The 14,511-nt window shown below is 41.0% G+C and overlaps 1 protein-coding gene across 1 annotated transcript; it reads right to left on the reverse strand.

Annotated features, from left to right (window-relative positions):
• Positions 1 to 1,265: 1,265 nt before the first annotated feature.
• capns1b (calpain, small subunit 1 b) lies at positions 1,266 to 11,782 on the reverse strand. The gene is made up of 11 exons (XM_047390737.1): positions 11,627 to 11,782; positions 9,533 to 9,591; positions 9,408 to 9,444; positions 8,506 to 8,595; positions 3,735 to 3,792; positions 3,537 to 3,601; positions 3,292 to 3,360; positions 3,130 to 3,208; positions 2,934 to 3,050; positions 2,438 to 2,496; positions 1,266 to 1,559 (listed from the first exon to the last, which is right to left on the reverse strand). The coding sequence occupies exons 2-11, from the start codon at positions 9,577 to 9,579 to the stop codon at positions 1,533 to 1,535; spliced, it is 648 nt and encodes a 215-aa protein (XP_047246693.1). The 5' UTR covers positions 9,580 to 9,591; positions 11,627 to 11,782; the 3' UTR covers positions 1,266 to 1,532.
• Positions 11,783 to 14,511: the final 2,729 nt, after the last annotated feature.

Raw genomic sequence — 14,511 nt, forward strand, 5'->3', positions numbered from 1 at the left:
AAAATAAACGGCTGATGTTTTAAATCGGATGAATCTCTGAGGTTTCTCCCTGCATCCCTAATCTGACCAGCAGCTTTTACTGGCTCACTACCGCCACCTATTGATCAGAGCTAATTTGTCACCTGAACAAAAAAAACAAAAACATACTGTGCGCATGCGCAGCTAGTCCTTGTTTATAGTTATGGGACAGCAGTAAAATTAAAGGCAAATAGAAACGAAAAAATAAATATAATAAAAATATTTACATCCATCTTAATAATGAATGGAACGCAATCCAACCCTCTCTAAACACAAACACCTGAACAGTTCCAGGTGTGTCATCACATTCTTTCTGTACACCTCTTCAGGTGTCCAACAGAACCAGGTTAACTTTGATCCATTTATGGTTGCCAAATTCTCCTACATCTTCTCTCAGGAACATATCAGGGCTGCAGCTGTACCCTCTTCATCCTCGGACAGGCCTTTGTGGTTTTCCCATTTCTTGGTGCATGAACATCCCTAGAAAAGTACTGAAGGCAGTTGCTCTGAAATCCCTAATGGACTTTTGAGCAGTGAGGCAGAGACTGGTTCTGGACAAGGTCAACATCTGGCCTCTTTCCTGCTCAGCAAAGTCTGTAAATGTGACTGCAAATGTAGAACTGGACAAAGATTTGCAAAAGATTTTCTGCTCCATGAGGTTCTATCAGCTGTTGATGAATGGTGGTTCTTGAAGTAGAACCATCTGAGGGTTCAGAGATTCCTGCTGTCCAGCTCAGGCTCCTCTCTGAGGTTCCTTCAGATTCCTTTGATGGTTTCTGGATGTTCTGCTCTGCAATAGATGGAATCTGAAAATCCTTCCTGATCTTTGTCGGTCCACAGATTTTCTCAAACATGGGGCTGGAGATCTTTTGATCAGCTTTAGTTATTTCATTTAAATCAGTCTCTATATTTGGCATTAAAGGTTTAAAATAGTTTATTTCCTTAATTATGGCTGCGAACATCTCAGCTCTGCAGATTCATCTTAGTGGAAAGTTTTAGGACCACAGAAGATATTTCTAGAAAGGTGTTGAATCAAACTCAACATTCACTGTTTTGCAAATAATTTAAATGTGTGTCAGATTTTCATTAAATTAAAGGAACTTCCTTGTTCTTTACTTGGTTTTTATGTGACGAAAACTTGACTAAACTAATAACTGGCAGAAGCTGACTTTCTGTCATCAGAGGGTGGGAATACTTCTGATTTCTTACAGTCTGCTGGACTATGTGGGAAATAAAAAACAAACACATGAAAGAAAACGAGTTTAATTCCAGTTGGGCCACTTTAAGCTTCAAAACATTAAGAATCAATGTCAGGCTAATACAGGTGAAAATCTTTCAAATCAAACAAAAAAATTAGAGCAACAGAGATGTTGTAGCGCCACCTGGCAGCAGAGTTACAAAGCTGCACCAACTCTCTTCTTTGGTCCCAGTGGAAACTTTCTGTTGGTCCCGTTTAAAAAAGGACATGGATATAACATCAAGGTAAAAGCTGAAGAAGTTTTCTCTTTGGTCCTTCATGAGTACATCGTCAGCTGAAGCCACTGTGAGACAGAGACAGTCGGTCAGTATTCGGACACATTTAACCTGATATTCTGACTAACGTCTGAATACAATGATGCACATTAAAGCGCACAGGGCTTCTTCCCCATCAGTGTTGCCTCACAGGCTGCATAAAAGCTGTCAGAATCTGCAGATGAAGACGGGTAAATTAAAGCAAATGCAGATGATATGCTGCTTTATGTTCGACTGTGTGTTTTAGACTGGATCTAACAAGGATCAGATGGAAGAGAGATCAGTGAGAAAAATGTGGGTTAATTAGTCATTAGTGAAATATTAAACTATAACATTGCAATGTCTGATTTTCCATTTCCCACGTTGCAGGGAAAGCTTCAAAACTGAGTCTGAGACCTGCCTGAGATAAAACCCTGCAGAATCTCTGAGGCAAAGAACTTTCCTGACTTGGGAACGTTTTAACAACCAGTTACTTTAAATAGTTGTCAATACTCTACTCAAACCCGCAGGTGGTCCCTCAGAACCGCTTTGACTTGATAAGGCTTCAAAAGTCTGGAATCAGAAACGCAGTCGATGGAAACAGAGATGGAAAATAACGTTTGTAGAAAATAATTTGAATTATATGTACGGTTTTATGATTATTTATCTCTATAGTTTATCAAAACTAGCAAGATAAATAAACTGACACATTATGACTGAAGTACATGTCTGACACTGAAGCAGGAGGGGACGAAATGGCAACTCGCGGGTTTGAAATGCAGGAACAAATCGGTGAGGGGGTGAACTGACCTGAGGCAGTTCTCAGAACTTAGAGCTGAAACAGAGATATTCACGTTGGCCCCTAGCATCTGGCCAGGGGCCCTAGTCCCAGTGAACAGGACTGACATTAAAACATCAGAGTGAATACCTCCTTGATGTCCAGGTCGATGGTGCCGCTGTTGTCCTTGTCCAGAGTCTTAAACGCTCCTGAGAAACACAAAAATAAACGCACCATCATAAACCAGCGCTACAGGGCGATTTTGTCTGATTCACAAAATGCACACCGACCGCTGATGATATGTATTTCTTTTCTGCAGCTGTTTCAGAGAAATCATGAAGGCAAAAATAAAAAAGATTCAGAAAACAAACTCGATGGTTCCTTTGGATTCTTAAAGGCTGCAGAATTGATCGGAACAAAACTCTATATGAAGTTTCTAGAAAATAATAGGTTTCGTGTTTTGCAAACATCCACTTTTGCAGGGCAGAGGAAATGCAAAAGCATTTAGCATAAAAAGATATTACATCTTTAGAAAAAAGTAATCAAACAAAAAGGAATTTTCCTTAAAATTACGTTTTTAGATGTAATATATCCATAAACAGAGCTTCCACTGGGAATAAAAGCATGGAAGCACGAAGAGACTTACGGCACATGGCGTCCAGCCGCACCAAGCAGCCAACAAAGTTATCGAAGTCCATGTCACCATTCTCGTCGCTGTAGCGACGGATGATCAATTTGAAAAGGTCTTCATTCAGAGGAAAACCTGGGAACATTGCTGGAATTAAGAATCGCTTTAGACTTTTCTGATCACTTAAACCCACAGAGTGAGTTGGGTTTCTCACCGGCAGCCTTGAAGGCCTGCGGCAGCTCCCTGGAGCCAATCGTACCCGAGCGATCCGTGTCATGGGACAAATAGATGTTCTGCAGACAACAGAGCACAATGAATCAACCCTTAAAAACTAAAGCCTGACTGAGACGGAGCAGTTGAAGCGCTGCAGGCCTACCTGCCACCTCTTGATGTTGTTCCAGAGGTATTTAAACTCATGGAAGCCCAGTTTTCCTGTGCTGTCGCTCTGCAAGGAGTCAGGTCAAAGATCAAACTCAAGAACAAGAGCAGAAGAGAGAGAATCCTGCAGACTGAAATAAAACTGATCCATCAAGCTGTTCTCAGCAGGTTTAGGTTGAAACGATTTCACATCTACATCTCCATCCACCGCTGCTGCAGCTGACTTTATTTATGAAAGGATACGTCCATCACAGCCACCATGCTCCTGCAGGACTCGATGCAGAAGCCGTCGGTCTTCAGGTTTGCATCTGAGGAGAAACAAGAAACTCAGAAGTTAAACTCAGACAGATTTTTATGGACAAACAGAAAAACAGGAAAGTTGGGCAGTTTGTCCTGAAGAGAACCAAAGCTGCAGAAAAGAACCAAAAACATCGTTCTCACGTCTGGAAATGATTCTGTTGAGGATGTCTTTCAGCTCAACGGGGCTCACCTCCATGTCCTGTTCAAACACATATAACACACTCTTCAGAGTTGGCTTGTGCTACTGCAACCTGCAGATTCCAGGAAGACCATCTGAAACAAACTGAAGCTGCTGTGTAACATGTTCCCCTGATCCACAGACATCTTTAAAAACATCCACATCTAAGACAGAAAGAAATAGGGAGGCCATGGACCAACTGCCACGAGTCATGCAGGAGACATGTGAAAGAAGCTGCTCTGCTCAGAGGAAACAAACACTGAAATTTTTAACCTTTTGAAAAACATCATGTGTGGAGAGAAAGCAAGACTGCACATCCTTCTGAACATTGTGAACCATGGTGGTGGCAGCATTGTGCTGTGGGACACAGAAGCTGCCCAAAGTTCATGGGAATATGGGTGGAACTGAATCCAGGACAATCCTGGAATGGGGTGGAGGTTCACCTTCCAGCAGGACATACAGACAGAGAAATAATGGATGGTTTAAATAAAAGCAGATTCATGTGGTAGAATGGTCTAGTCAAAGTCAAAACCTAAATCCAACAGAGGACCTGTGGCAGGACTGATGTTCTCAATCCAATCGGACTGAGCTTGAGCTGGTTTACAAAGAAGTATAGAAAATAACTCGTATCGTTCAAAGCTGGTAGAAACAAAGCCCAAAACACCTGCAACTGGACCTGAAGCCAGAGGAGGTTCTACAGAGTTCTGATTCAGGGGGGCTGGATATAGATACACACCAACCTTTTCAGGTTTTATTGTAAAGGATTTTGGAGATCCTGAAGCATTTTCCATCCACCTTACGGTCAGACTACGTTGTGTTGGTGAGTCACATAAAAACCCAATGCAACACAATGAATCCTGTTGCCTGGCCTGTGGACCACAATGAGGATTTAGGAGAGCATCTCAGAGGGTAATGGGTTGGTCTTGATGGACCACTGAAGTTCAGTCAAAAATGTAAACACTTTGCTTCTTAGTCTCAGAGTTTGTTTGGTGAAGTAGCTTCTAGGAAAGGAACCACATCAGTATTTGGGTTTTTATAACAGAGGAAGCTCAGTAAACACAGTGAGTCACAGCCGAGTCACAGTTGAACCGACTGAAGGGACTGACTCACAGCTGAAAAAAGACCCATGAAAGCCCTCAGTGATTTCTCCCTGTTGTCAACAACAAGCGGTCCAAACCCTCTTTTGTAACTTCTGCTCTCACTTCTAATTTTAAACAGATTCTTTGTGGGGAAACTGGGCCAGAGAGAGATTCCCGTGATAAGGGAATGTTTTCTGCTTAGATTTCCTAACTTTCTTTTTCCCTGAATGCAGCACAGACGGCTGTGACTGAGAGTGACACCACTTTCGCTCCTCTGCCTGGCTCCACCCATGTGCAGCTCCGCCTCACTGTTGGTTTAGAGTAAATCCGGTGAGAGTTGCTGGTTTAACTGGTATACACACCCTGGCTGACTCACACACCGAGGCGTGAGGGCTGCCCTGCTAAACAATGACAGGAATGCAGAGACAGAGTGAGACGCCCTGCAACCAAACAGTTTCCACATGTCGCTCACAGACACAATGATGTGACCCACTGAGGGTCTCCGTAGGGCAGCAGCAGAACATCAGACCACCAGAGCTCCTCCACAGCAAAGTTCTCCAAACATAACAAGGACTTCTCTACGTCGTCTGCAATCAGTTTTTTCTCAGTTTCAGTGTTGAAGAGAAGGTTTCAGCCATTTATGGATGAGTTATAGCTTGGAGGGCGGATCTGTTTCGTGCTCACTCAGCAGTGATGCAGACCTTCAGCAGCAGAACCGGTCTGATGGAACGAACATACCGGACACAGAGAGGAACAGGAATGTTCAGGGTGGTGTCGGCAGGCAGATGGGTGTGATGAGAGGTGAAGAACCTGCTGGGAGGACAAACCGGCAGCCTGACAGGTCTTTAACGTGGGACGAAAACGTCTCAGCTGGGATTACTGTAGGGGACAGAGTCAGCTGCTGCATGTGGGCATGTCTCCTGCAGGAGGAGAACAAGACAAACCTGCAGCATCCTGAAGAGAAAATCCAAAAACTACAGGTTCCCGATTACATCTCAGAGCAGTTAAAGCTTTAAGCTTCGACTTGGACCTTCAGGTCAGATAACCAGAACCTGGTTGGTGCCTCAGACCCATTTTTAGAAGGAAATCAGAATCAGAACCAGCTTTATTCTTCAAGTTCGTGACACAAACAAGAAATATGACTTTGGTTCCTCTTTGCTTTCAATGAAGACATCTTAAATATCAAGATATAAAACAGGAAATAGAAATATGTTTCTAATATATGTATACAGTGTTGCAAAATAAGAAGACATGGCTGAATTAGTATAAATATGTCTGGTATACAGGTCCTTCTCAAAAAATTTGCATATTGTGATAAAGTTCATTATTTTCCATAATGTCATGATGAAAATTTAACATTCATATATTTTAGATTCATTGCACACTAACTGAAATATTTCAGGTCTTTTATTGTTTTAATACGGATGATTTTGGCATACAGCTCATGAAAACCCAAAATTTCTATCTCACAAAATTAGCATATCATTAAAAGGGTCTCTAAACGAGCTATGAACCTAATCATCTGAATCAACGAGTTAACTCTAAACACCTGCAAAAGATTCCTGAGGCCTTTAAAACTCCCAGCCTGGTTCATCACTCAAAACCCCAATCATGGGTAAGACTGCCGACCTGACTGCTGTCCTAGAAGGCCACTATTGACACCCTCAAGCAAGAGGGTAAGACACAGAAAGACATTTCTGAACGAATAGGCTGTTCCCAGAGTGCTGTATCAAGGCACCTCAGTGGGAAGTCTGTGGGAAGGAAAAAGTGTGGCAGAAAACGCTGCACAACGAGAAGAGGTGACCGGACCCTGAGGAAGATTGTGGAGAAGGGCCGATTCCAGACCTTGGGGGACCTGCGGAAGCAGTGGACTGAGTCTGGAGTAGAAACATCCAGAGCCACCGTGCACAGGCGTGTGCAGGAAATGGGCTACAGGTGCCGCATTCCCCAGGTCAAGCCACTTTTGAACCAGAAACAGCGGCAGAAGCGCCTGACCTGGGCTACAGAGAAGCAGCACGGGACTGTTGCTCAGTGGTCCAAAGTACTTTTTTCGGATGAAAGCAAATTCTGCATGTCATTCGGAAATCAAGGTGCCAGAGTCTGGAGGAAGACTGGGGAGAAGGAAATGCCAAAATGCCAGAAGTCCAGTGTCAAGTACCCACAGTCAGTGATGGTCTGGGGTGCCGTGTCAGCTGCTGGTGTTGGTCCACTGTGTTTTATCAAGGGCAGGGTCAATGCAGCTAACTATCAGGAGATTTTGGAGCACTTCATGCTTCCATCTGCTAAAAAGCTTTATGGAGATGAAGATTTCATTTTTCAGCACGACCTGGCACCTGCTCACAGAGCCAAAACCACTGGTAAATGGTTTACTGACCATGGTATCACTGTGCTCAATTGGCCTGCCAACTCTCCTGACCTGAACCCCATAGAGAATCTGTGGGATATTGTGAAGAGAACGTTGAGAGACTCATGACCCGACACTCTGGATGAGCTAAAGGCCGCTATCGAAGCATCCTGGGCCTCCATAAGACCTCAGCAGTGCCACAGGCTGATTGCCTCCATGCCACGCCGCATTGAAGCAGTCATTTCTGCAAAAGGGTTCCCGACCAAGTATTGAGTGCATAACTGTACATGATTATTTGAAGGTTGATGTTTTTTGTATTAAAAACACTTTTCTTTTATTGGTCAGATGAAATATGCTAATTTTGTGAGATAGGAATTTTTGGTTTTCATGAGCTGTATGCCACAATCATCCGTATTAAGACAATAAAAAACCTGAAATATTTCAGTTAGTGTGCAATGAATCTAAAATATATGAATGTTAAATTTTCATCATGACATTATGGAAAATAATGAACTTTATCACAATATGCTAATATTTTGAGAAGGACCTGTAGATCTGGGTTCTCCAACTGTCCATCAGAGACAACCTGGGAGGAGACGCTGTCTCTGAGGAGGCTGGGTTCTGCTAACAGCGCTCTGTAGCGCCACCTGATGATGAAGGTCTAATCGGTTTGTGTCCAGGATGTGTGGGGTCTGCAGAGATGTTAGCTGCTCTTTCATGACCCTAGTCCTGGATGGAGGGAAGGTCAGCGCTGATGGTCCTCCTGTAGACCTGATTGGTCCTTGCAGTCTGGACCTGTCCTGTTTTATGGATGAGCCGAACCACACTGAGATGAACGAACACACAGTCCTCCACACAGCACAACCTAACTGCTGTAATGCCTGAACACCAGCTGAAGTGAAGGTAATTAGTTTATCTCCATCTTGCAGAAACACAAACCTGAGGATCAAATCTGTTATGTCTAAAAAAGCAGAAGCTTTCACCTCTGACGTTTCAGCAAACCTGAGGACCTCAGCAGCAGAGGTGGGTGGAGCAGCCAGACATTTTACTAAAGTAAGAGCAGTCTTACTTCAGTATAATTTTACTCCAGCTGAAGTAAAAGTACTGTGCAGTAACTCTACTCCTAGAAGTACATTTTTTTTGGAATGAACTATGGACCTGGTTCTCCGAGTCAGAGCTGCAGGTCAGGAAAACAGCTTCCGATATCAAACATGTAAAAATGTGATTTGATGTTTTTATTTTGAGCTCTTTCAGCAGATAAACTGTGTTAAAAGGTGATTAAATGAAACTGTGTCATCTTTTCAGACTCACATCTCCGGCCAACTGCTGGAAAACTCTCCGAAACTGCTTCTCCTCATCGTTCTCATTAGCCTCAGAGTTCAGAGGTCTGCGAGGAGGAGGCTGAGAGAAGAAGGATGAAAGAAGCTTCTGTTAGCTCAAAGACAGAGAGGACAGTGTTGCTTTCACTCAGTTCCAGGCATATTATCCATGATTGGATGTTTCTACAGTAAAGATATTCAAAATTCAAATCAAAACCAGCTCAGCGTTCTGTTACATCCGTTTTATTTCAGTAAACAGTTAAAGTCAGTTCAGTCAGAGAGGAATTTTAACTGCTGAAATGGACTCGAACAGATTAATATCAGTAAAACAGATAAAATTATATAAAAGGAGGAGGTAAGCACGGTGAAACACTTCAGCAAAATTAGAAGGTTCTTTCCTTTTCCTCCACAAGGCTTTAAATTATTATCTGAAGGCCCAAACATCATCAGACTCAATGAGCATCAAAGATCATGTCTGAATGTAATTTGAATGTTTCTCATTTTTCCCAACTGGGTCTATTTCCCCAGCCAGAACCTGTGAATATTAAAAGTACCACACAGAAGGGAAGAATTGTGTCTCATAATAGAGACAATGAATTAGGGTTTTACACAAGCATCTGCAGCTTGGAGGTGTTTAATGTTAAACGGATTATTTTTGTGAATCACGGCACTAAAAAAGAAGTTTATCTAAACTCAGACACATTTGATGTCATCTGCATGAAAATTTAAAGAACCCTGTTGCCCATCATCTTTATTCTGCTTTGGTTCTTCCTTGGTCTCTAGCACCCCTTCATGAAAACATGGCTACACAGCGCCCCCTACTTCTGATATAAAAGGTGTTTCAGGGGAAGCCGGGTCAGGAGAAGTTTCTGCTGGTTCCTCTTGCGAACTTACCGGGTTTGAAGGCTTGAACTGAGATGGGTCGAAGTTGCTGTTGGAGGAAAGTACAGTAAACCCATTAGCTTAGCATAAACAATTAAAACCAATGGAAAGTGTTAGCCTTTGGTCGCTGTGCTCACCTCACCACGTTAATTATGCCTCCGATTAAACTCTTCGTTAGAAACATCTTGAAGATGATCTGATGAAACATGAAGCGATGAGTGGTGAGTTTGGTTGTGGACCATGAAGATATCAGATCATTTAGTTCAAAGACAGCCTGAACTTGGCTCGAGCTTCATCATTATTATCATATCTGACTTCATCACTTTAAAACCAATTAACGCATCTTTGACCATCTCTCGCTGTTAAGTTAACTGCATCATTACAACTGAACTAAAAGGCAGTTTCACTGTTTTTAGGCAATCTGGACTCATCCGCTAGACTCGTTAGATCAAACCTGAGCCTAATCATTCTACACTGAGCAGAACATTATGACCCCCTCATGTTAGACAAGCACTGGATCAACATTTAAAAATGGGAGCAGATTTTTCAGAATGTTTCTACTGGAATTACAGATTGTATTAAATTGATTTCAGGAACTGAACATTTATTTCTGAAAATGAAGCAAAAAAAAATGTATTTAGTTTTCCTAAAAGTATTTTTTCATTCATGTGAATCAAATATTATTTATTGTCTCATTCTGTAACATGAATTTATTAATGCCAATTTCTATTTACCAGACATCAGATTAATGGGATTTTTTTTTCCAATATTCCTTAAATTCTGAGGTTTTCATCCATTTTGTCAGTATTTGGCAGAATTGCCTTTTATAACATCTGACGTGCGTCAAATATTGTGGGTTTTCTTCCACTAGCTTCTCACAACGGTTTGCTGAGATTTTGGCCCATTCCTCCAGACAGAACCGCTGTAACTGGGTCAGGTTTGTAGGCTGCCTTGCTCACACACTCCTCTTCACCTCTGCCCACTAATTTTCTCAGGGACTGAAATCAGGACTTTGATGGTCGCTCCAAAACATGGACTTGGTTGTTCTTCAACCACTCTGGAACTAATCAGGTGGTATGCTGAGGGGCATTGTCCATCTGGGAGAATTATTTGTGTACAAACTTTACCTTTTTGGCTGATGTCGCTTCAATATTTCCACATAATGTTCTTCCCTCATGATCCCTCATGTATGAAGTGCACCATTCCCTCCTGAAGCTAGACACTTCCACAATATGATGCTGCCACAGCCGTACTTCACAGTTGGGATGGTGCTCTCAGGCGTCCCAGTCTCAGTAGACTGGTAGACGTCCATAATTCTCTTTCTGATATTTTGGCTAATTTCTTTTGGTTTTTCAATGATGTCACAGAAGGAAGTGGAGATTTTAATGTGTTGCCTTAAAATAACTCCCCAGGTGTGTCTCTGTGTCTTATATGACACATCCTGTCCTATAAGAAACTTAAAAAGCCATGATATCATAATCCGACATTTTACAAACTGTTTAAAGGCACAGTACTGTGTACATAAACATCTGAATTTGAAGAAGTAATTAAAACATTATTTTGACATTTAACAAACAGAAATAATTCAGATAATCCTAACTGATGAAAAACAGGAGAGTTTAGACTGATTTCATGTCAGATTCGGAGGAATAAATGGCACATGTCTTTTCTACAGCGTATGTACATCTCTGGTTTTAGCTCCTTGTTTTGGGACAACAGTGCCTCATCCCTTGAGTTTAGGAGTTTAATGCCTGTATGATTCAGAGTTGAATGATTTACAGAAATAACTGGTCTGGAATGAGTGAAAAGTTGCTGAACTCCAAAAATGAGCTCAGAAAATCTTTCCCAAATCCCATCGAAGCATTGATGGAGACCTCTTTAAAACATTACAGAGAAAGCTGGCTGTTTGTGAGGAACCTACTGATGGCTGCTTATGTACTTCAATAAAACTGTATCAGTGTTAAAATGCTGTGAGAACCTGAGCCTGGGAGCAGATGTTGATGTAGCTCTACTCTAACTAAAGCTCCTGTATGTTCATGAACTCCACATTCAAAGCATTTCACTATAAACCAAACCCTTCCAGCTTCCACCTCTCTGGAGATCGTTTCTGTAAGTTTCCACCAGTGGGTGTGACAGTATGACAACCCTCCTGATGATCAGCTTTCAGCAGAGCAACACTGAGCTGCAGAGACAGATTTAAACAGAACAGCGGGAGGTTTTCTGGTACTTACATGAAGTTTGGACTTCTGTTCAGGAGGAAACCAGAGACCAGGACACGGAGCTGGATCTACAGAGGAGAGTCAGACTGAAGGCGAGTCAGAGTCCACAGAACCAGTCTGCCAGATGTTCCTCCCAGATTAACCTCAACATTAACCCCGCCCACCCGCAGGGCCCAACCTCAATGTCTTCTTCTTCTTCTGGTGTTTAATGGCGGTTGGCAAGAATCTGTAGGTGTGCATTACCGCCACCACTGGTATGGAGTGTGGTTCATCATGGATTAACATCTTTCTTATTTAATCAAATTCTATGAAATAATTTTGTTCTTTTAGGAATCTTGAAGTAAATGTTTGCTCCCTTTGTTCTTTTGTGATGAATCTATTATGCTAAACTTTTCTTTAATCCTTTCAAATTCTCTCTTCATGCTTCTTCTTTCCAGCTCATATTTCTGACACTATAAAAACATGCTTCAATTGTTTCATCCATCCCACATTGTCCTGTGTTATGTTTATGTATGTTAAAAAGTGTATAATTAAGTCCTGTATGTCCTAATCTTAGTCTTGTTATTACCCTTTCCTCCTTTCTGTTCCTTCTTCCAGTTCTTTTTTCACCAACTGCCTTTTTGATCCTATAAACCATCTTCTTTTTCTTTCTCCATCCCACCTTTTCTGCCATTCTTCCTTCAATTTTTGTTTGATGATGCTCTTTGCTTCTGATTTACTTAAATGTACTGTAAAATTAATATGATTTTGTGTTGCCTTCTTAGCCATCTTATCTGCCATCTCATTTCCTTTAACCCCAAAATGTGCTGGAACCCATAAAAATACTATTAATAAACCCATCATTTGTAGTCTTAATAAATTATGCCGTATTTCTAGTAGAATGTCTGGCCTGCTGTCTGAATCGTTATGGTTTAAACTCAATAAGACTGAGCTTGAATCTGAACAAATTATTGTTTTTAAAGGTTTTATGTCTTCCACCCACTGTACTGCTAAAAGTATGGCTAATATTTCTCCTGTGTATACTGATAAACCATTTGTGATTCTTATTTTTAATTGATTATGAATGCTATTCCTATTTTATCATTTATTTTCGATGCATCTGTATAAATCTGAAGGTATTGATAATAATTGTTAACATATTCCTCTACTGTATTTAAATCTAATATACATGTTCTTTTCTTTTTTTCCATTAATGACATATCTACCTGTGCTTCTGGTAAGATCCAGGGTGGTACAACTGCTAGTCCCAACCTGGATGTTTCCAACAACACGGAATAAACTTGTTGCGTTCAGGTCCAACAGGAAAATCCAGTTGAATTAATGGCATCCTGCTTTTTAAGGTTTGGAACCTTAACGGCGTTGGTGTACTTACTAAAAGCTCAAATTTAAATTAAAATCTGTTGTTTTTTTAAAGGACTGAAGTTAACTACTTGAACATCTTTAGAATACATTTAGGTTTAGTTCCCATGAATTACCATAACAATATTTGTAGGACTGTTTTCTTATTAATCTGCACATTTTACATAATAACAGCAGACCAAATGTTCTTGAAAAATGTGTTTTTTATGAATGTCATAAATATTCAGAGCTTTCACCGTTTAAACTCGGCATGAAATCCCCTGAAACATGAACCGCAGAAGCTCAAAGTACCTTCATAATTCTAGGTTTACCATTCTGAAAGCCATACTTTTAATGCTGGTTGTAAACAAATGTTTCAGGGTTATTTCAGATCCAGCTCCTGGTTGGGTCATATTGAGTTTAAACACTTTAGGTTCACTAATGAAGTGCACCAAAATTATTAAACAAAATTTAAAAAAACATCAAGCCAAACCAAAAAAAAAAAAAAAAAAAGCTACACATTTAAAAGAGGAAAGGCGAAGAACAGAAACATCAAGCATTGTTCTAAAACTTGCTTATTTCTACTGAATCAGTAACCAAACCAGTCACCAAACAGAAACATGTCTGCTGGGGTCATGTTAGGGGTTTCCTGCTCAGAGCTGATGGACCTTTTTCATGTCCCACCCTTGCTGCCTTCAGGACTGCACAATGGTGAATCCAGGTAAGAAACAATCGTCATTTCTTTAGTCTCAAACACCTGTCTGTGAACCCTGAGTTTACTGCCCCCTAGTGATTGTAATTACTAACGCAGGGCCCGTTTTATTTACTGCCCTCTACTGGTCAGAGATATTGCACTTTCTTCATTTGTGCCACAGTTATTTTAATATAAAATTGTTTTCTGTTAATTGGATATAAATAATAAAGCTCTTACATAATGTTTTTAATATTTTGGCCAATTGTTCACATATTTTCTTTACTGTTTCTGTTCCTGACCAGTTTCTGAAGACTGACCTTGGAGTGATTCAGGCATAGACAGGCTCCTTAGAACCCATTCTAAACTGGATCTTAAGAAGCTTTGTCACCAGCAGCCTGTCACAGAGAAACAACTGGTTCAGTTCAGTTTAGTTTATTCTTGCAGCACCAATTTACACCAAATGTGGCCTCAAGACACCTTACAAGACTAAAAGGTCCAATTCAATTAGATGTGTACAATCAAATCAGTCCAATTCAAACAAAAGCTCCAATCAGTAAACAGATTCAATACAGTCAGGTTGACTGTAATTATAATAGCAAGCAGTCAGGTCCAGTTTTTAATTTTATGCCAACTGGTAAAATGTAGTTTATCTAAGGAAGCCCAGTAAAGTGCATCCTGAGCAAGCTTGTGGTGACAGTGGAAATAAACTACTCCCTTTCAACAGGAAGAAATCTCCAGCAGAACCAGAACCAGGTTTAAAGTGAGCAAAGATCGAATCTTCCATTGGATCAGCTACTCACTTGAGTTGACAGCGCAGACAAAAAATACACACCAGCACTTCTCCAGGAATACTTGTCAGGTCATT

This window comes from Girardinichthys multiradiatus, chromosome 18, assembly GCF_021462225.1.
Source record: "Girardinichthys multiradiatus isolate DD_20200921_A chromosome 18, DD_fGirMul_XY1, whole genome shotgun sequence".
Classification (NCBI taxonomy): domain Eukaryota; kingdom Metazoa; phylum Chordata; class Actinopteri; order Cyprinodontiformes; family Goodeidae; genus Girardinichthys; species Girardinichthys multiradiatus.

Bases quoted from the DNA above. Each gene is read 5' to 3' on its own strand.
- capns1b (XM_047390737.1), bottom strand. From the start codon at position 9,579: ATGTTTCTAACGAAGAGTTTAATCGGAGGCATAATTAACGTGGTGAG. The intron at 3,602-3,734 runs GTGAGAACGATG...GTTTCTCCTCAG, and splicing joins CAACAGAATCATTTCCAGAC to ATGCAAACCTGAAGACCGAC. The intron at 3,209-3,291 runs GTAGGCCTGCAG...TGTTGTCTGCAG, and splicing joins ACAACATCAAGAGGTGGCAG to AACATCTATTTGTCCCATGA.